This window comes from Dasypus novemcinctus, chromosome 5 (assembly GCF_030445035.2).
Source record: "Dasypus novemcinctus isolate mDasNov1 chromosome 5, mDasNov1.1.hap2, whole genome shotgun sequence".
NCBI classification, from domain to species: Eukaryota; Metazoa; Chordata; class Mammalia; order Cingulata; family Dasypodidae; genus Dasypus; species Dasypus novemcinctus.
In genome coordinates, this window is record NC_080677.1 from 87,371,665 (window position 1) to 87,394,082 (window position 22,418).

Sequence of the window (22,418 nt, forward strand, 5' to 3'; positions counted from 1 at the left end):
GGAAGAAGTAAAACTGTCTTTATTCACAGATGGCATGTTTGTCTACATAGAAAATACTGTGGACTATACAAAAAAATTACTACACCTAATAATGAGTTTAGCAATGTCACAGAATATACAAGGCAATAAACAAATGTCAATTATATCACTATATACTGGCAACCATTAAAAATTTAAATTAAAAACTGTAATTTACAATAGTGTATATGAAATATTATACATAAGAATAAATTTAACAAAATATATGCATAATATTTATACATGGAAACTACAAAATCTTGATGAGGGAAGTTAAAGAAGACTTAAGTAAATGGAAAGATAGACTGTACTCATGGACAGAAATTCTCAACATTAAGATATAAATCTCCACATTTTAATCTGTAGATTCAAGACAATCCCATCCATAACCCTAGTGGGTGTTTTAAAAAGAAATTGGCATGCTGATTTAAAAATTTATATGAAAATGTAAAGGATGAAAAACAATCAAAACAATTTTCACAAATAATAAATTTGGAGGATTTAAAGTACCTGATTTAAAGATTTGTTATAAAGCTACAGTAACAAAAGTAGTATGGCAATATGACATAAGGTTAGACCTTATGTCATATTGGAACAAAACATGGAACAAAACAGTATCCCAAAATAGTCATATATATGCACTATATATATTATCAGCTAATTTTCAACAAGGGTGCCAAGGCAATTCAATGGAGAAGGGATATAAGGTGGATGGGGAGGTTTGGCGTGGATGGGGTTGACAATGCAGTAGTGTGAGTGTGAGAAGGGCTGGGAAGGTTGGATGGGCTATCCACAGACCTGGGGAGAGGTTTGGAGGAAGGAACAGGTGAACTCTAGGGAGGTAGAGGACTATGGTTGAGAATATACTTGTAGGAGTGTTCTTTTGGCAACTATGGCGGGGGAGGGTCACTGGTACAGGGTGTTGGTGATGGGGGGATGTGTGAGGAAGGGTACACATGAGGCATGCCTCTATGGAATATGGAATATGGATGTGTTCATGTGGTCATAGGTCATAGTGGGTCATCTCAGACCCACTCAATAACCAACAAAATATTAAATCCCCATCCTTGGGAGTCCTGCTACAATCTCTAATAGAGGGGTGAGAATCTCTAGAGTACATAGGCAGTGCCTAATAAAAGAAAACCAACCAATATGTCAAGCTCCTGATTGTAATGCTTGTACTTAGGAACCTTATTCTTATAAAATTAAAACTTAACCCAATAATATCTGTTGCCTAAGAGTTACCTCCTGAAAACCTTGTTACTGAAATGTGGCCTCTTTTTAAGCCAAACTCAGCAAATATACTCACTACCTTCCCCCTGGCATGGGACATGACTCCTGAAGATGAGCATCCCTGGCACCAAGGGATTATTACCAAGCAATGCATTTGGAAAAAGATCTCAACCAAAAGGGAGAAACATTAACAACAAAAGAGTTACACTTATGCACTTCTCAGGTGGATATCACTAACTGCCACAGTTAAAGCCTCAAACAGGGGTATTCCCAAAGGCTCTGGAGATATCTGGACACTATAGGCAAGGCACACAACCTATGAAATCAGCACCTTGTTGGTTGACCTTACTTTGGAATATATGATAACCTATTTCCCCAATGTAAGAGAGTTATACTTATTTATAATTTCCCTAAACATTTTTCTACCCCTTTTATTTGAACCTATAATTAGCACTATAACTGCTAAATACAGGTCTCAGAGACTTAAGTGTTTGTTCTGTTCTATGCTGTTTGAGCTGAGATGTCAGCAGAGTTGCAGTCAACATCTACTCTCTGGTTCATTGGACTTGCACAGGACAAATTACAAAATAATGATGATGGACAACTTCCATCCCAAAAAGCAAAGAGTATCTATAACTGCAAGCAAATCAGCTCCTTCCATATGCCCCATAAGATCTAAGCTCCCTCATAATCTGAAGCAGAGTGGACATCACTATCCCTAAATCTGAGGAATGAATAAACGTAAGTGGGGAATGCAACACAGACCAAAGTAGACATTATTACTGTAGTAATGGAAGAGCTTTTAACACTGATATAAAGATAGTAGTTACCAGAGGTTCTGATGGGAGACAGAGAGAAAACTAGGAGGAACATAGGGCATTGGAATTGTTTTGCATGATATTGCAATTACGCGTTTTGCCAAAACCTATAAAATTGTATGGTGCAAAGTTTAAATCATAATGTAAACTATAGACCATGGTTAGTAGCAATGCTTCAATATTTGTTTATCAACTACAACTAATTTAAGATGTTATTAATAGGGGAAAATGAGTGAAGGGGAGGGTGTAAGGTATATGGGAATCCCCTATATTTTCTATGTAACTTTCCTGTAATTTAAACTTCTTTTAAAATATAGTTAAATATTGTACACATAACTATGTGATTATACCAAATACCACTGATTGGACATTTTGGATTTGTTTTTTAAAAAATACAGTTAAAGATGAATGGATAAATTGTGGTGTATACATATGATGCAATTTTATGCAGCTGAAAAAAGAAATGAAGTTGTGGAGTATATGAAAACATGGATGAACCTGAAGGACATTATGTTGAGTGAAGCAAGCCAGACACAAAAGGACAAATACTGTATTTTGTGCTATTATGAACTAAATATATTGTGTAAACTCATGGAGTCAATAATTAGAATGTAGGTCAACAGAAAATAGGAGGGCAGAGAAGGGAAAACTGAGGGTTAATCAGAATAATTGGTAAAAAGCTTGTTTTTAAATTTTTGGAAATGAATAGAAATGGTGTAAGCACATCATAGTGTTTGTAACTAGAGGAGCTATTAAATGGGTATGACAGTGGTTGAAAGGGAACATCTAAGGTCATGTGTATTACTAGAAGGAAAGCTAAAAAATGTAACATGTGACTGTATAAGATAGCAAAACCTCATGTAAAACATGAATATGGGTGATATTGCATATATAAGACTTTCTACAAATATAAATACAAACTTACTACAGAGAAGGAAAAAGAATAGCAGCTATGTATGGCAGGGGAAGCATAGAGATATTGAGAGATGACTTTTGTTTTTTGTTTATTATTATTGCAATAATAAAAGTTTTCTAAGAATGATTCAAGTGATGAATGCACAAATATGTGAATACACCAAATACCACTGATTGTACACTTTGAATGGATTTATGCTGTATTAATATGCATTAATAAAATTGATTTGTTAAAAAAATACAGTTAAAAAGCAGTGGAGAAAGGATAATCTTTTTAGCAAATGGTACTGGAACTACTGGATAGCCATATGAAAACAAAAACAAAAACAAATTAACCTTGACCCTTACCTCACACCAAATATTGAAAAGAGAAAAAGTTGGAATGGATCATAGACCTAAATGCAATAGATAAAACTATAAAACTTCTGGAAGAAAACATAGGAGAAAATTCTAGTGACCCTGGGTTAGCAAAGATTTTTAAAATAGGGTACAAAAGGCAGACTGTCAAAGAAAATAATTCATAAACTGGATTCACCAAAATTAAATATTCCACTGATTCTGTTCAGGTTCCCTATGTGATGCCTTCTTTCTCTTTATGGGCCTTAGAATCAGACTGCCTGAATCTAGAAGGGAACCCACACTCACTAATTGTGTTGGACTATGCCTCAGCCTTTTAAGCAAATTGGGGATAATATTGATACCTCCTCCTGTGACTGTTTTAAGGATTACATGAACTAACAGTATTTGGCACATAGTGTGTGCTATATATAAGGGTTAATAATGATATTATTGCTATTATCCTTTCTCGTTTTTTCAAATTTTACCTATAAATCTGTATCCTAATAAAAAAAATCATAGGGGATACAAAGTGTCCATGGTTTGGAAAGTGCCTTTATCAGTACTTGCCTGATTTCCCTTAATTTCTTCTTGATTTCTTTTAGAAATCAGCTTTGAAGTCTCATATTTCTTTTGGTGACTGTCATGGGGACCCCAATAAAAGAAGGTCTGGCCTTAGGTTTACCACCAAAACAAATGCCATATGCATAGGCAAGCTTTATTTTAAGTAAATAAATACAGAATATTAAAATCCAAACTTGTAATAAAATAATTCCTTGAAAGAGTAAGCCTCACCAGGGAACTTACAAATCAATTACTTGATGAAAAGAATCAGGAAAAAAAAATGTGAACGCTTAAGTGACAGAAATCACTGCCTAGTGATGTTTAATTAGAAAGGAAGATAAAGCTTATCTGGTATGTTCCTGCAGCAGTGGGGTTTGATTTCTAAAAATTCAATTTGAAACCAACTGTTAAGAAAACATCTACTGTATAAAAGTGAGCTAGACATTCACGTGTGGTATATATAAAAAGAAATTATATACTACCTAGCCTGCAGATTTGTCTTTTCTCCATTACTAGGACAATGCAAAAGCAAAAGAAAGAACCTGTGGGAATATACCAAACAAGTAACTGGTTAAAATCCTAATGCTTCCGTTTAAAAGAAAACACCTGGACCCATCATGCAGGGCGCCTAAACAAAACAACCACAGCTGAACAAACTTTAACTTTCCACCCCATTAACAATAGAATCTTTCAGGCAATTTCTTTCTTTGAAAGGGTGGATACACTCATATTCCAAATGAAAGCAAGCTGTACTTTAAGTCTCACTGAGTCTAGGAAGGAGTGACTCTCATTTATTTTTATTTCACCTGTGCACACTTAAGTGGATAAAGGCAGCTCCCATCAGTAATTCCCAATGGCTGTGGGGCTACAAAGGAGGAGGGGCAGTTAGGAAATGCTGATAAATTTCCTCGTCTGGGTTAATTCTGAGGAGATTCATACGCTGACCTTTGCCTCCTCCATCAACAAAAGTTTAGGAGGATCCTTGAAGTGAGTATCTGTTTGTGAGAAAGTAAGGCTTGTGAGTCCCAGGGTGTCATATGTGGATGCCAGTTACCCTCCACAAATTGAGTCCTGCATGGGCTGGATGCCAGTTGTACTGCAAGGCAGCTGTTACCTGAAGCCTCAGGAGGACGAGATGGTAACCGGGATGGTCAGGAGGCCACACCAAGGCACAGCTTTGCATGCTGGTTGCAGAGAAGCACCAAAGCTGCAGAAATTCTGCAGTCAGACCTGGGTTGGGCCTTTGTGATCAAAGAAAAGGAACTGAAGTGTCCAAGTCACAGACAGCAACAACACCTGCATACAAACCTTTCAAACACTATTTTTAGGGTAGAGAAAACATACACTCAGAGGAGAAGGACTACAGGTGCAGAGTGGCTACATTCTCTTGCAGACATCAGAATCACAAAGGAAAACACCAGGCAAGGGGTCAGGATGATTTCTGTATGTGGTTTACAGATCTCACGCACTGGTTTTAATTCCACCCTGGATGCTTCCACCACATGGTATACCCTTCTAAAGCAAAATGGATGCTTATACACACTTCTTACTTTTGTCAGTCGTGGCCTGGGACCCCCATAGTTTGTTCTGCCATACTCATGCTCATCCACAGCTCAGAAATTGCTTTTCCAATAAGAATTTTATTTTATTCATACACATTATTTATTCAAAAGCTACACCTGTTATATCCTGATCCCTAGCACATGACCCAGTATATCATATTTTATTCACAAAATATCTACCAAAGCACCTACTATGTGCCAGGCACTGTTATGAAAGTTGCAGATACAGTGATCAAGATAACTGTGTCCGGCTACCACATGGGAGGTCCAGGGTTCAAACCCAGGGCCTCCTGACCCATGTGATGAGCTGGCCCACGTGCAGTGCTGATGAGTGCAAGGAGTGACAAGCCACACAGGGGTGTCTCCTGCATAGAGGAGCCCCAATGGGCAAGGAGTAAGGCCCTGTAAGGAGAGCCACCCAGTGCGAAAAAAGTGCAGCCTGCCCAGGAGTGGCACTGCACACACGGAGAAGTGACGCAGCAAGATGATGCAACAACAAGACAGATTCTTGCTGACAAGAATACAAGCAGACAGAGAAGAACACACAGTGAATGGACACAGAAAGCAGACAACTGGAGGAGGGGGGCAGGGAAGGGGAGAGAAATAAAATGAAAAATAAATCTTAAAAAAAAAAAAAATAAGGACCTTCTCCTCTGGGGTTTTCCTTCTGGGTTGAGGGAGAGAGACAGGCAGTATACTACTAATGATACAATTTCTGTTTTGTAGTTGCATTAGGTGATCCAAGACACAGCATAATGTATTATGAGAGTGGTAATAGGACAAGAAGGAGACAGATAGGAGGGTCCTTGAGAAAATGACAGTAAGGCCAAATGCAGAAGGCTAAGTGGAGATTAACTAGGGGCAGGCAGGGGCTGAAGAAAGCGGATTCCAAGCAAAGAAAAGTGGTAAGGAGAAACAACCAGTGAAGTGTGCAGTGCCAGATGAAAGGGACATGGAGGGTATAAATTCTGGAGGGTATCCCCCAAACAAAACAAAAACAACTAGGATAACAGAAAGGGATTCTAAATGGTAGTGACATCATCTGCTATGATGTTTTGAAAGATAACTTTGGCTCCATAGGAGAAAGGAGATATGGGAGATGAGTACAGAAAGTACTGAAGCAGTTTAGACCAGAAAGTGGCTCGGACTGGAAAAGCAGCAGTGAGGAGGGAAAGAAGTGGCCAGACGTGAGATGCTCTGGTAGCATGGCAGGAGCCTTGGGCTGTGAGATCTTGGGGCAAGGAGAGAAGGAGGTTTCAAGAATGATTCTGCTGTTTGGGGAGTATGCAACTAGGTGAATGGTGTTGCTATGTACTGAAACAGGAGAGAAGCAGGCTTAGAGAGACAAAAGTGGACATTTTCACTTTAGACATGCTGATTTTGAGAAGCTTGTGAGACCTCCACTTAGAGATATTGAAAGGACAGGTGGACACTAATGTTTAGCACTCTGAGATGTGTTCTAGAAATACACATTTTAGAGCCACGTCAGCACACTGACGGTTAACTGAGCTTAGGCGGTGGGATGCCCCCTAGACTCAAGCAGGCCTCCCTGCTACATGGTGCCCCATACGCTTCCCCCATCATATCTTATCATAATTACTGGTTCAACATCTGCCACAAGCAGAGTGAGGGCAGGGACGTTACCTGTTTACTTTGCAACAATATTCCTAACATAACACCTGGAGTAAGGTCTGCCCACAACAAAATTATTGAATGAATGAATGAATGAATGAATGAGACTTATCATGAGTTCTACTAGACATTGCAGTCCACTGAAACAGAGCCTAGCACTTCTGTCTTCATGTTTCAGCATCGCTTGAATGGAAGAGATGAGGAGGCACATTATCACAATCTGGTTTACAATGCCTCCATCTGCTGGTACTCTCGCTCTGAGTCACTAAGAGAATTCAGTTCTTCTCATCACCATGGCTAGACACAAAATGCAGCATCTTCTTTGGGCACTGGAAACAAGACACATAGCCATCCCTACCCCCAAGCCCTCTTAAAAACTGTGCAAATGTGGATGAGGGATATATAAGAAATGAAACAATGTAGGCTTCATCCTTTCCCCAGAATGGGCTTAAAGTAATGTGTTTGTGAATGCCAAGTGATATTGAGAAGTTCAGAAATATGGTAAGAGCACTAAATTTAAATTACATCAAGAGTAGCCCAAAATAAGTGAGTTTATGTTTATTTTCAAAAAGTAAGGTAAAACCAAGATCACCAATGATTTTATTGATGCTTATTTTTCATCTTAAGTTCTACATTTGGGGTAAGGCATCTAAGCAAAGAAATAGAAACTATTTTCCAAAAAGCCCCCTTTCTATCACTTCAATAAAAAAGTGCACTTAAACATGGCTTTAGCTAATACACACCTTTGCTTCAAAACAAAAAAATAACAAACTATTGTGTTGGTAAATCTTTAATAAAGTCCATGGATACAGCCTAAAGAACTTTGAAAGCTGTACTTTCAGAGCTCACTGATGATGGAGGACACCTAGAAAGGTCATAATTACCCTTGAGTTTCTCTACTTTGGAAAAGCCTAGGAAGGGAGAGGAACACAATTAAGGGTGAAGAGGGGAGATAAAAAAAATTGAGGGTGGGGGGTACCAACAATTTTAACCAAAGGCTTTCTTGAGGTCCCAGGTAATTTTTTTTTTTTTTGCAAGAGCTTTTATTTTTTTAAGATTTATTTATTTATTTCTCTCCCCTTTCTTCCCCACCCCAGTTGTCTGTTCTCTGTGTCTGTTTGCTGCATGTTCTTTGTCCACGTCTGCTGTTGTCAGGGGCATGGGAATCTGTCTCTTTTTGTTGCGTCATCTTGACACATCATCTCTCCGTGTGTGCAGCGCCATTCCTGGGCAGGCTGCACTTTCTTTCATGCTGGGAGGCTCTCCTCACGGGGCGCACTCCTTGCGCGTGGGGCTCCCCCACACAGGGACACCCCTGCGTGGCAGGGCACTCCTTGCGCTCATCAGCGCTGAGCGTGGGCCAGCTCCACACAGGTCAAGGAGGCCCGGGGTTTGAACTGCAGACCTCCCATGTAGTAGATGGATACCCTAACCACTGGGCCAAGTCCGCTTCCCCCAGATATTTTTTAAAAAGTATTTTCATATTGGATAACCAACATGTAATCTCCAATAAAAACTAATATCTGTAAACATTTCCCAATGCTTCTGGAGAAAAGAGAAGCTCTTATTGAGACAATTCTACTAGTCTTAAAAAGGCCCATCTGCTACTATGCAAGCACTGGTTAACGGAAAAGTTTTCAACAAATGATATTTTCAAATATGAAAGAAATTGAATCATCCCCCCAATACAAACTGCATTTTAACTACAATTCTAAGAAATAAATTCTACTGGTACAGATCAACTGTAGTAAGATTTTATTCAAGTTGTCAAATTAATAGATATACCTCCCAAACACCCTTCTTTTATATTATGGCCTGGAATGGAGGGAACTAGGAGGCATTCATTTCCTGAATATACTTTAGAAATAGTTTAATAATCTGCCTTTCTCCCTCACCTTATTTTTTATCGCGGCCTATTTGAAAGACATAAGACTGGTAATGGGGACTGGGGAATTTCCTGCCAAAATGGTGGTGGGTGGGGGGAGTATATTTGGCTACTTTTTAAAAGAAATTTCTACCCTAAAACACTGGATTTTTTTTTTCCTAGGTAAAAGAATGCAGCACCTGTGCTTTGGTTCATGCTCAGTGAATTCAGGTTTTTGCACTTACCTCTATTATCTATGTTGAGTTTTGACAGGTAAACTGCACCATCATCCCAAAATAGAAACATATATGATTACCTTCTTAGCAAGAAAATAGTTCAGCAATGACTGCAGACCTCTGCTAAACAAATCATCAAGTAGTGGGCAATAGAGCCAAATGCAAAGTTAATGCAAAAACCACAGCTCTAGCACAGCCTGACCTTGCACAGCTTAGGAGACTCAGGCCCCTGCAGGCTCTCTGCCATCACCCTCATCTACCACCCTCACCTCCCACCCTGATGTGCCTCCCTCCTTCCCTTTCAAATCTATTCTTTTTGCCATTGCCAAAGCTGGCTTCTCCAAAAATTAGACCCTGCTATTCCGAACCTTCAGGAAATAGAGGAAGAGAATTGTGGGGAGAAAGGGAAAAATGAGTTGCCTAATTTCTATACCTTAAATAAGTCTGCCAGTATTCCAGTTCTTTCAAACACTAGATACCAATCTACAGAGAGTCCAGATCCTAGCTGTGTCCTTTAGATTTGGGCAGAAGTCCTAGACTCTGATTTTGGCCACCCCTTCAAGATTAAGGCAGTGGGGGGGGGGGGAGTCTGGCTGTGGGAAGTTCTTCTTGCCTGCCCCAGTGACCCTTAATTCAACCAAGCTTTCCTCCTCCCTTCTTTGATGCTGACCTTAGTATGTGTCCTTCCTTCCATCTTCCTTAAGTATTAATTTCCAAGCTAAGCTCAACCAGGAGTATTCTACAGTCATGCTGGTTCCTCTGTGGGCCTCTTTTCACTTTTTTCCTCCTTGGGGTTCTAGTAAAATGACAACTTTTAGAACTTTCTAGCTCTCAGATCTTGTTCTCCTGTGTTTGGACATTTATTTTCTGAATGTGGGCCAACTGTACTTTTTATTCCTTTCTCTGGCTTAAATGAACCCCTAGAAACAAGGTTACTTTCTCAGATTCTTCTATCTTCTATCTCACTAATCAGTATTTCTTTGCTGTACAGAATTAAGCTCGGAGTAGCAAATGTTCACACTATTCTTTACCTTCTGAGAACTGAAACTGTCATTAAGGTAGGTCAAGAATTTATGAAGTGCTTTGTCTTTAGCTAAATTGATTCAGTTGACACCTCAAGAGGTTCTTCTCTTGGCCTCTGTTTCAGATTTGTAATTTTAATTAGGAAAGTATAACCTCAACCTGGCCAGTATATGTAAATTACTGTTAACTGTAGCCCTTCTGCATTTCATTTCTTTTACTTTCAATAAATAAGTACATAAATAAACAAAAAAACAAATAAAATTTCTTAGATATCTGAGTATTTTTTGCCTCCTTATATGGGGCTAAGCCATCCCCTACTATTAGATTTGGTTATTTTACCCATAAATGGTAGGCAGAATAAAGGGCCCCAAAGATGTCCACATCCTAATCCCTAGAACCTGTGAATATGTTTAACTTATGTGACAAAAGGGACTTTTGCAGACGTGATTAAATTAAAGACATTGCGATGAGATTATCCTGGATTATCAGGGTGGGCTAATGTAAACAAGGGGATCCTTGTAAGTGAAAGCAGGAGGCAGGAGCCGCAGAACTGGGGAGATTTAAAGATGCCACGCTGCTGGCTCTGGAGATAAAGGGGACCGTGGGCCAAGGAACGCAGCTGGCCTCTAGAAGCCAGAGAAGACAAGAACATGGACTCTCCCTTAGAGCCCCCGTGGAGGAACGCAGCCCTGCTGACATTCTGATTTTAGCTCAATGGAGCTCTGATTTCTAGAACTCTAAGTTAAACATTCTGTATTGTTTTAAGCCACTAAGTTTGTGGTAATGGTTGCAGCAATGGAAAATGAATATCCCATATGTATATCCTAAACATGAATCTGATTTCACTATATCTTGATGAGGCAATTAATTTTTTATGCTCCTAGGTAATTTTTACTCATTCTCTGTTTTGAATACAGTAACTTCTGGAGAATTGTGATTAAAAACCAGGCTTTCAATACCAACCCAAACTCCCTCAAAACAAAAATAAAAAATAAAAATCCTTTCTCTGTCCTAAGTGTGTGTGTGTGCATGTTTTTAAGGAAGGGTCAAAAGTGTTAGTTAGAGTAACCCTTTTACCTATTGTTTCCAGTGGACTACTACCAGGCCTTCTAACTATGGCATATCCCCACTTAGCAGTTATGCAGTTTTATTGGTGTTCCTCTCTTTCTTCCTCCTCCAGTTAGACAGAATCTGCCTAGTCCTTATGCAATGTATCATGGCCTTTGCAGGGATTGCAGTCTCTTCTTAGCACAGTCCAGGACAACACACCCTGTTCCTTGACACCATCTATGGAGCCTGCTATTTGTGTTGCACATATTCTTTGCCTTCCAATAGCTCATCATTCAACTGGACAACACAGATATGTCCCATCGATCCCCTAAGTATACAGTTTCAACTTAGAACTTGAAAGTCACCTGAAACACCTCTGGGTTTTCCTAACACTGTCATGTGGCCCCATGCGATATAGACAGGGCATAGTTCGAGCTCTGGAAGGCTCTCAGGAACACTTCCTGTTTTTCTCCATGCAGACAGGCTCCTTCCTGATATGTCTTGCCACATTTATACATGACAGTCTCCGTTTCCTTCAATGATGAGTCACTAAGCATCAAGCCAAGCTTCAGGCCCCTGGGAACAACTATAGAACTCTTTCCTCTTACCAGCATTTGCTTGTACCTCTTAGTGTTTCTTTGATTGTAAGCTGCTTCATCTTCTCCACAAGTTTATGATTCTCTATAACCATCCTCCACAGGTAGCATCCCATACAACATGAGAAGGCAGGGTTTCGTCTTTTCCTTTTCCTCCTCCATGCCAGAGTTACAATCATCAACCTTCCAACACTGGCTCTGAGCCTCTCCTCCAAGGGACTGGCACAGACCCTCCAGGGTCTGCACTTCTGGGTCTTTTCGAATCCTCCCAACCCACCTCAATAACTATTCTCATCAGCTCCCACGAAGACCCAAAATATTGCTCCTGGACTGCAGAAGCTCCTTTTCTATCTCTGCAGGTCTGATTTCACTACCATGCAATGAGTGACAAAAATTGATAGGAACTGAGTCCATATTCAGAGCACATCTCTCAGAGGCTCATAATGAACACAATTTATTATGTGTGTGGTTCTAGTGGTGTAGGACTTAAACCTAACAAAGTATTACCTGGTCAGTATGGGAGAAATAAGGCAGAAATCACCAATTCCTCTGAGACAGAGGTAACTGTTCTTAATTTGATGAAAGCATAGCTGGTGTATGGTCTAGACCTTCATGCTGTCCACTCCATGGTTCCTGCTCCCAGCCCTAGAAGGAATACTTGGTCACTGCAATAGAACCCCGAGGGCTCTTAGAAGCACAGTGTGAAAACCACTATAAGAAATATCCTTTCTCTAGGATAAGGTGTGTTTCTATGGGCAGAATCTGAAGGATGAATTTTCTTTTATATTGACTGCAGCATTACTTGTTTCATTAAGAAAAGGAAAAAAATTAGGAAGATACTATAAGTCTATCAACAGAAGAAAATTAAATCATCTACAATATAGTCATCCTGTAGAATACTATGTAACAGTAAAAAATGAATGAGCCAGAGCTATATTTTTCAGCATGGATAAAACTGCTCTATGGTATAACATAAATATCATTATATCAAGTTTGAAAAGATAAAAAAAAATGCAATATATTTTGTAGCTATGTAATAATAAGTTGTAAAAGCATAGAAAATAGAACTGAGACTCTCTGATGAGAATTTCTAAGCAGCAAGTGAGAGAAATAAATCAGGAGAGTGTATACAAAAAGACCTTGAGTATATCTATAATGGTAGATTTCTTAATAAAAGATATAAAGCAAATGCCTAACATTAAGATTTGTTAATATTCACATATCATGCTCTATTCTGGTCTGCATGTTTCAAGTGCTTTATGATAAAACAATTTAAAAAACAGGTTGTTCACTATATCTGAAATCCTACTTAAAAATATACTTAAAGTATATAACACATGCTTTCAGTGGAAAAATAATTTTCATAGAATCCACTTTAAAAAGATTTTGACTTGATGAGGCTATTGGAAACTTCTTAATATAAACTTTAAAGTTAGGTTTGTACTTACTCTATTATTTTCTTCAGGAAAAATAGAAGAAAACAAGAGGCAATGGGATTTAATAACCCATATTATTAAAGAATCAATTTAATAAGTGATCATTTGCTGTTAGGATAAAATAAAAAAGGACAGTACACAAAAGCTTTCACCCAGTTTCAGAACACATATTCATGGAAAACTTTTTGAGAACAAACAAGACAAACAAAAAAAAGATTATATCAGATACCCCTACCAATCTCTGAAAGAAATTGTTAAATTTTGTTGAACATAAAAAAGAAATCTATAACAAGAAAAAGAGCATGCCCTACTCACAAATCATTGAGATTAGAATCAATAGTTTTTATTCTTTCAAAAAATAAAGTTTTATTAGCCACCCTATTTTATTTAACTGGTAAATAAATTTATTCTACTATCCAAATAGATAATGCTTTAGAGTACTTTCCATATATATGTGTTTTTATTGCTTCTGCTGACCTAGACTTCAAAATGAAAATAATGGCTTTCTATAAACAAATTCATCCAAGAGTTTCCTCCCCCTACCTGGATTGGTATACAGCTGGCTCTCCACGGTTTTGCCAATGCACTGCAGTTTAATGGCCTGCAGGGCATCATCCACGTTCACGATGGTGGGCAGACAGCCCAGCGTGTCCTGAACCAAGTTGGCCACTTCCCGGACATCAAAGAGCTTCAACAGCTCTGAGTACACAGCTGGGAAGGAGCTCAGAAACACAGCCTTAAAAAAGAAGAAATGTAAGTCACCTCCCATGAGAAATGAGCTATAATATGTCAGTGAGTTTAAGGACTGTTATACGTATTTTGGAATGACAGGGAAAAAATGTAAAATATTTCTGTTATCTAACACTAACGGGGGAAAATTAAAACAACAACAAAAAAGCAGAATGGGGATTTTTGGAAACGTCCAAAGGTATATAACCCAATAAAACTGGGAAATTCTGGAAAATCACTCACACTACACACAGAATCAGAAAAATGGAGCATGACTGAATGGAAAGAATGCTCAACCAAGACATGGCTCAAGATTATATTTCATTCCTTTTTGGAGAAACTTTTTGCTTGAAGTACTCATTTAAGTTGCATTTACCTTTAAGAAACCCAATACGTTAATTCCCTTTAAGTCTCAATTTATTATAAAAACAAAAAAAAAACATGACATTGGCACCAGAAGACCTAGGTTGTATGCAGGATTAGTTTTGTGTCTAATCAACTCTATAACCTTGATAAGTCATTTTACTTCTGTAGGCTTTAGTTTCACCATCTGTAAAATGAAAAGATCATTAGAATGACCCCTTAGGCTCCCTCAAAACCTACTGTACACCAAGGACATGTGTCCAGAGAAATAACTATGTTCTTTATGTACTTAAAGAAATTCTGATAGTTTTTAAGGGAAAACAAAAATGATGCTAACATCAAGTCCTCAGGGGAAATAACTAAAAAAAAAGGAAAGAAAAAGAAAAAATTGGGCTGTGAGTATATATTAAAAAAGAAACAAACTCAGACTTAGAATTCTACAAAGAGAGGGCAGTGGAAGAAAGAGCTGGCCAACCTCAGTCCTACTGAGTGGAGGAAGGAGGCATGTGTTTCTAATATGCTGGTTTACCATGTAGCATACTCAAGCGTTGGCTGATTTACCAGTGAGATCTGACATGAGTGGAAAGTAGGTCAAGGCGACATGTGCTGCTGATTCAAACACAGACTCAAATTCATAGTCATAGATTTAAGTATTTATCTACACAGCAGCAGCAAAAATCTATAGAAGAGACAAGACCTGCTTTTGAGGCCAGAGACATTAAAATGCTTAAGATGCTGCAGTCAACAGATATGTCCTCCTTAACATTTAAAAATTATAGATTTCTTTGAATATGTTCAAAACTAATCACTTGGTATTCCCTGTTAAAGGCTATACTTATATAACCTTCATTTCACTCTGCAAAGAGCTGAGTCATACAGATGAAGCTGAAAAATAAAATGAGCCCAGCTTTCTGATCCAATATACTGAAAAATTACCTAAATTGACTTTCCTCAGAAATCCCTTAATTTAACCATTGATTCTTTTTTTTTAAATATCTATTTCAAAAAAAGCTTTTGAATGTGCCTGCAATGTAAGATACATATATATTTGGACTATTAATAAAAATAAGGGCCTTGTGGTGAGGGCAGAAAGAAAAAAGGCATTTGTACCAGGGAATCTAAGCTAAGGGTTTTTGCTGCAAGTGAAAATAAAGGTACAGTTTGGTTTTGACTTTCTGGTGGCCAAGACAAACAGGGAAAGATCAATTTTAGGGATCTGGGTCAGAGCCTGTGATTTCAGCAGCTCTTTCAATCATTCCTTGTTTTTTCTTGCTGGGTGCCTGTGATAGGGGTCTGGTCCACAGAATGGGAAACCAAAAACCATGGCTACAAGAGCTGAGGCAGCATTCAGCCCTGCTCAGGACAAAGGTCCCGGGGGTAGCATCACTAGCAAGCAAGGTTTAGGCCTTGCTGTCTCTCAGATCTGGTCATCCTGGTCCTTGTGAGGAGGGACTAAATGAGCCTCCTCAGACCCAACCTGAAGGACTGCTGGGACAGCTGCTCTGTCTCCAGGAAACAGATTTTACCTTGAGTTGTAGCTCACATGGAAAAGGTACAAAATGGAGCAAGGAAACTGGGTTTCTGCCTGTAAGGTGGCCTGACAGTAAAACTTGGACCAATGGCCATCCTTGGCTTTGGATGTGGTAGGTGGAATTCTAAGAAGGCCCTCATGATCTGTGCACCCTATGTTTCTCCTGGGACTATGCTACATTATATGGCCAAAGACATAGGATGTAATGAAGGTTGCTAATCAGTTGACCTTAAGATAAGCAGATTATCCACTTGGGCAAAATATACTGGATCAATCAGATTAGTAACATCCTCCTCCTTTGAAGAGAGAGTCATGAAAAGTGAGGGACCAAAGGGAACCTGATATAAAAGGAGGTATGTAGCATTTCCTGTCTCTCCAAAATATAGAGGGATGCTTAGCAGACTGACCACTTCATCACTGGATATGAATATGACTTTTTCCTTAGCATCAAACAAAAAATAAAATTACCACTTCAAAATTTACATGGAAGGAATATTGTGTGATGGAGAATGACTTCATTAGAGTTTACAAAGATATTCAGACACTTTATGTACACATTTTATGTACTATCTTTGGATAAAAAGATATGGACAACAAAGAAAAATCAAACGTGGATATCTGAAAATGCAACAGTTATTTCTCTAATTTGAATTAAGGACGGATCTTAGAGAAGCCAGAACAGTGGAAGTCAATATGCTAAAGAGATAAAAGCAGAGCTGTCCCATCCCCTGTACCAAGGAGGCCTGAGTCACATTGGGAAGACCAATGGATTCAGTGGAAACACTACTGAGCTAAAGGGGGAGAATTCTCTTGAGCCACTAGGAAGGTACCTGTGGATCTGTGAGAAACCATGATAGAAGGACCCAAGAGTAAGGAAACACCTTTCAGCTGTGAACTAGCACTGCAAAAGGTAAGTTTTGTTCCTGTAACTGGTAAAGGTTAAAATGAAAATTCAAAATAAATAACTTTCATAGAAGTAGTGAATATCAGAGAACAATGATATGAAGGAATACATGGCTAGTCTGTTGATTTATCCTTCTCAAATATCAATTATTATAAGCAGGGTTTGGCTAGGGGGCAATTTGATGCTGAGGTCCCCAGCAAGTTCCTAAAGTGCTGAGATTTTATTGTTGACTGCAGGGATCTCAAAATGAAAGAGCATGAATTGTATCCTTGTCCAGTTGGAAGACCAGTCCCTCTCTGCAAAGTAGAGAGTAACAAGAATAGCTAGCTGCAGAATAGCTCCCTAAACAGAGAAATGCAGGGCTGGTACAATTCTGGTTGTTTGTCATTACTCATTATCATGCCTTCCAAATGACACATGGCACCAAATTATAACAATATTCTTAGGGATCTAGTTTAATCTTCCAGTCTCCCATTGTATGTCCTATTTCTCAATGATTGTAAACCTCCAGGGAATGGTAGCAAAGCAGCTGCTTTTCTTTCTGACTTGTTTTTAATGAAGGTATTAGACTGAAACATGTACAAGAAGGGATGCAAAATAACAAATATTTTATGTTTTCACTTACATGAAATATCTAGAATAAGCAAATTCATAGAGATTAAAAGTAGAGCAAAGGTTGCCAGGTGGCAGGGGGAATGGGTGACTATTACTAAATTGGTACAGAATTTCTGTTATGGGTCATGAAAAAGCTTAGGTAATGGATAGTAGTGATGGTAGCAAAACATTGTGAATATAATTAATGCTACTGAATTGTACATTTCAAAAATGATTAAAAGAGCAAATTTTATGTTTTATGCATGTTATCACAATAAAAAAGTAACTATTTTTTTTTTAAAGTATATGAGAAAGATTAAGAAAAGTGTATAGGAAAACATTTAGAATTATCCCTTAGAATGTATTGAAGGTAATGCAATTTGGAAAATAGATGGAACCTGTCCTTAAACAAAACATTTAGTGTTTTCCCCAGTAATAGAACTTGGCAGAACCCTTTCAGGGCTGGTCATATAAAATCAGTACCAGGATAATTAGGGTCAAATTACATAAATGAAAACAGCATGCTGTTTAGCTGAGTCCAATACAATGAGCCTGAAGTTAAAAGATGAAAATGCAGAGTGGGGCTTGGGGAAAACAACTGCAATAGACTGGCTCAAGGGAAATTCCTTCCTAAAGGGTGGTGGTGAAAGCATGTCTAATCATCAGTATGCATTCTGGCAATTGGAAATGAGGCTGATGCTAATGAATATCCTCTCCATTCAGAATGGTCTGAGGAAAGGCAACCCACTTCTGTTTTGCTGGTATGCCAGAAGCTGGTGGATCTCCCCCCACTCCCCATCCCAGTCTATTCAAAATCAGTGACTCTACAAATATAAACAGGCTCAAGATTTGTCATAGAGAAAACATTCAATTATGTCACTATGGGAAAATAAACCACACCCATATTTTTCTTCTGTTCAGCAGAGATGAAAAAAAAATTACCTGTGATTGAGATAATGCCCCAGACCCTTTGCTCTCTTGTGAAAGAAAGAAACGGACTGACATAAGGAGCTCCTGAATGCAACAGCGGAATTCCTCTTCATTTTGTCCACCAGTAGCAAGGGAAAACAGCCTTCGAGATTGAACTATATACTTAAAAATATATTCTTGTGCCTTAAAACAAAATTTTTGAAGTTAGCTTCAAAGGAGACCAAGACTATTTATTTAACAATGACTTGGCATAAAAACCATAGTAGCATTAACTTTTAAATTACTGATTTAAACACTAAGACCCCATGAGATTTTTGAACATTTTTTACTTGTAATAAATGTTTTCTGATGCTTAATGACAGTAAACTGTAAATAATTTTAAAATTCTTCATAATTCTTGGGAGCTATGAACACTCAATATTTTTGATCCTCAACTTTTACAAATTCACTCAACAAAGATGGACTATTTTTCAAAATTAATTTTGCTTTGGTGGCAGGTATTCCTCCCACTTAGCCTTTTACCTTGAACTAGATAAAAGTGATATATTTATAATGAACAAAATGATTGTTTTATAAAACAAATATATAATTTTACCCACTGACGTCAAATAGGATGTTACTCAACAATAGGAATCCACGTAGGGCTCAGAGATGTGGGCAGCGTTAAACCCTCAGACCCAGCAGAACTCTGGGTTTCTTCATTTTGATTCCAAAGCCACCTTATCATCTCTTAATATTTAAGATCAATGGTTCTCAAATTGCCTCTGCCAGAGCCAGGAACCTCTAAGTGTAATTGCCCATTTGCAATCTTCTCTCAAAAGCCCTCCCTCCTGCCTTCCCAAGGCATCACTTCAATCATTCAGAAGCCTAAAGAGCAAGAATTCAATCCTAAGCAGGTTCTCTCCCGAGCAGGTTCCAGCAGACTCGTCTAGTAGGGAGTCTGGCAAAGTTCCTTTCAAATATCATCAGCTCTGAAGTTGCCATAAACTTATTATGATCCTTGAATCTGAATGTCAGTAATATATCATGACCAATTACCGCCTGTGCAGAGGAAACCAATTAGCTGAGGCATCACTATGCAAAAGCTTTGTTTGACTGTGTTATTTTTCATTGACAGGAAGTTATTACCTTCAGCACTTCTTGGATATGCTCCTGCCGCTCTGCTTCTGTTATTCTGTCCACATACCACTTGAGCACTTTTATGAGATCTCTAGAATACAGGGGTAATGCCAAAATGTAGAAATTGGTCTACTTCTCAATTAAATGCCAACAAACCAAATACTGATTTTTATCATGAGAGGGCCTCTTTTCTCATCAGCTCTCAGAGTAAAAAATTGTTGCAGATAAAAGCTTTATCATTAAATTCACATCTGTCAAACTATCTAATAATTTTATGAAGTCTGTGTGGCAACAACACTGCCCCTTTTTGAAGCTTAAGAGAAACAACGCTTCCTCCTATTGAGATTCTTCTCAATTTGGACATATTCCATTGGCCCTGCTGTTGTGGCAATGCTCCCAAATGGTTGCACTCAAAGCACAGAGAAAAGGACTGGCCCAGAAAGTGCCTGGAAGTATGATAATCAAGGCCAATTTTGGACAATGCCTAACTGGGGATCTTGTCCCCAGTGACTGTGTAAACTGGGTAAAAGAGCATTCAGCTAGAGGTAAAGGGGGATTGGGGAAGGATGAAGGCAAAACTTCTCTACTTTAAGTCACACACCCATGAATTTATTCAAGCCAAATCTCTGACATGTGAGGACAAGACTTACTGTTAAAGTATGCCTTCATAGGAGAATTTCCAGATAAGTTAAGGGTTTTGTTGTTGTTTTTTTAAAGAAACAGAAACTGAATTAAAAAACAAAAACACAAAAACTCCTACTCAAGATTGCAGACTTACCCCTTCAACCTTAGTCAGCCCTTAGTTTCTTGGAAACATGGTTCACATGGCAATTTAAAGAAATGCTTCACTTTTCTCTCAGTTAAGAAAGGATACTGCTCATCTACTACTCAGCAGGTGGCTGCTGCTGAGAACTCTGTTTTTAAACATGTTAGTGAGTTTCTGACCACCTCCAGCCTGAGAAGATTCCACAGGACTTATTTGTCTTGTTAGGACTGATTATTCTGCTTACCTGGCTAACTCTGAGGTGTGAGAAATGACACTCTTGTTCTCTAGCCTCCCATGATGGTTTCAGTAGGAGGCAGTGATGCCCACACATTAGGACCCACACTGTTAGGCCAGTGGCAGAGGCATATCAACATTTCAAACTACTCCTGCTGTTACATTTCAACCTCGGCATAAAGGATGGAGGGTCAAGTGTTGCAAAAATAATTACATTCATGTAAATACTGGAGGCAGAAATCTTAATATGTCATGATTGGGAATACCCAAGTTAACAGGAGCACTTTAAAATCTGCTGTGTGAACCACATGTTTCCTAGAAAACAAGGCCTGACCAAGGGTAAAGGCAACAAGTGCGCAATCTTAGGAGTTGGAGGTGTATTGTTTGTTTGTCTGTTTTAGTTGAAATCTTGTTTGCTTATTTGACTACCTACTGTCCTTTCTACATCACAAAGATTGGGAAAGAAGGCAAAACTCAAATTCAAGCTCTTTGAACTTGCCTCTGGGCATAGATAAACATTGTGCATGTACATACCCATTGGTACTTAAGATACAAGGTGAAAATGTGGGCAGAACAGCAATGACAATGTTGTATGAATGAGTAGACAGAATATCAAGGTACATTCCAGGCTTGCATCAAAGCTGGGCCAAAAGACTGGAAAGATGTTATAGATGAGACAAAAAGAGAGAAGCTGTTGCTTTTTGGCGATAATTAACTAGGCTGCATGGAGAAAGGAACTAAGCATATCATTATTCATTCACTTTCAGCCTTACCTGCACAAACGGAGCTGGTGGGAAAGGAGGAGTTGTTAAAATGGCAGCTGCTGTCAAAAGGTGGATTCCAGTGACTGAACTGCTAGTGATCAGGGACCAGATTTTCCCATTATAAGGATAATGTATAGCATCTGACATGCAGTAGGCATTTGATAAACAATAAACATGAATGAATAAATGAATGGATGGATGAATGAATCAATTTAAAGAGGTATGAAGGCAAAGGCTGCTTTCTCTTTGTATTTCCTGAAGGCCTCAACAATCACCAAGAAGTGCAGTGATTAAATGGGTCTCCATTTAATCCATTTTAGACCAAAGAACATCAAGTGAAATAGAGACAAGAAGAAAACACTTTATATTTAGGTCTCAAGAATAGGATCCATGAAGTTCATTCGTTTTCCTTTTAATCAAAATAAGTTCTAGCCATTAAAAAAGGGTAGGTGAAGGGAAGATATTGTCTCAAGAGACTCTTCAGTTGTTGTGCTTCATTTCTTCCTACACTCCCTTTAAAACTTTCCTACAGAGCTGGTTCTGCTTAGAAAAACTCAAAAGGAACTGCTTCTAAACCAATTACAAGATAAAGGGCTTTACCTGTATGCAAGTGCCCCAGCAAAATGACTCTCAATGTAAGTGTCCATTACAGGTTTAAAATGATGAAATTTGCTATCCTGCAGCAAATTTATTATGTGGACCTGAAAAGAAAATTGAGGTTTATAAAACGGATGCAAATTAAGATTATTTCTTGGTTATTTTTAAATGAACTGTTAGGCTATTAAGTGCATATTCCTGAAATATGATAATCAAGATGGAGAGACAAATATGTTAAAAAATAATTAAAGCAAATTTAAACTCACCAAAGAATCAAACACTTTAGACCCATATTTTTGGGAATTTTCATCTAAAATTCCAAATAAGGTATCCAGAGTATCTTGCAGAAACTGTTACATAAAGAAGAAGTAAATAAATAAATAAAATAACTCCAAACGTTATCTATTCTATGAATTTCCAAGAAAGGAGTGACAAAATCACATGTACCTTTACTATCTCTGAGCCATCGATTTCTTTTAATTTAGAGAGACAGCCTGTGATCTTGTCTGGGTGGGTTCTCCATTTCAAAAGATCAAGCATATCACCTTTCCAAACAGACAAGGAAGATTAATTGCCTTCATAGGGAACAGCTCCTCACGTTAAA

General features: G+C 38.4%; 1 protein-coding gene across 7 annotated transcripts in view; it reads right to left on the minus strand.

Annotated features, from left to right (window-relative positions):
* DOCK4 (dedicator of cytokinesis 4) overlaps positions 1–22,418 on the minus strand; it is a 516,333-nt gene that overhangs the window by 115,779 nt on the left and 378,136 nt on the right. For all 7 annotated transcript variants that reach the window (XM_058297210.1, XM_058297211.1, XM_058297213.1 and 4 more), the window contains exons 18-23: positions 22,262–22,359; positions 22,081–22,164; positions 21,818–21,918; positions 19,463–19,544; positions 18,347–18,517; positions 13,827–14,019 (exon numbers count right to left, since the gene is read on the minus strand). In XM_058297210.1, coding sequence (XP_058153193.1) covers positions 13,827–14,019; positions 18,347–18,517; positions 19,463–19,544; positions 21,818–21,918; positions 22,081–22,164; positions 22,262–22,359 — 729 coding nt within the window. The remainder of the gene's footprint in view (positions 1–13,826; positions 14,020–18,346; positions 18,518–19,462; positions 19,545–21,817; positions 21,919–22,080; positions 22,165–22,261; positions 22,360–22,418) is intronic.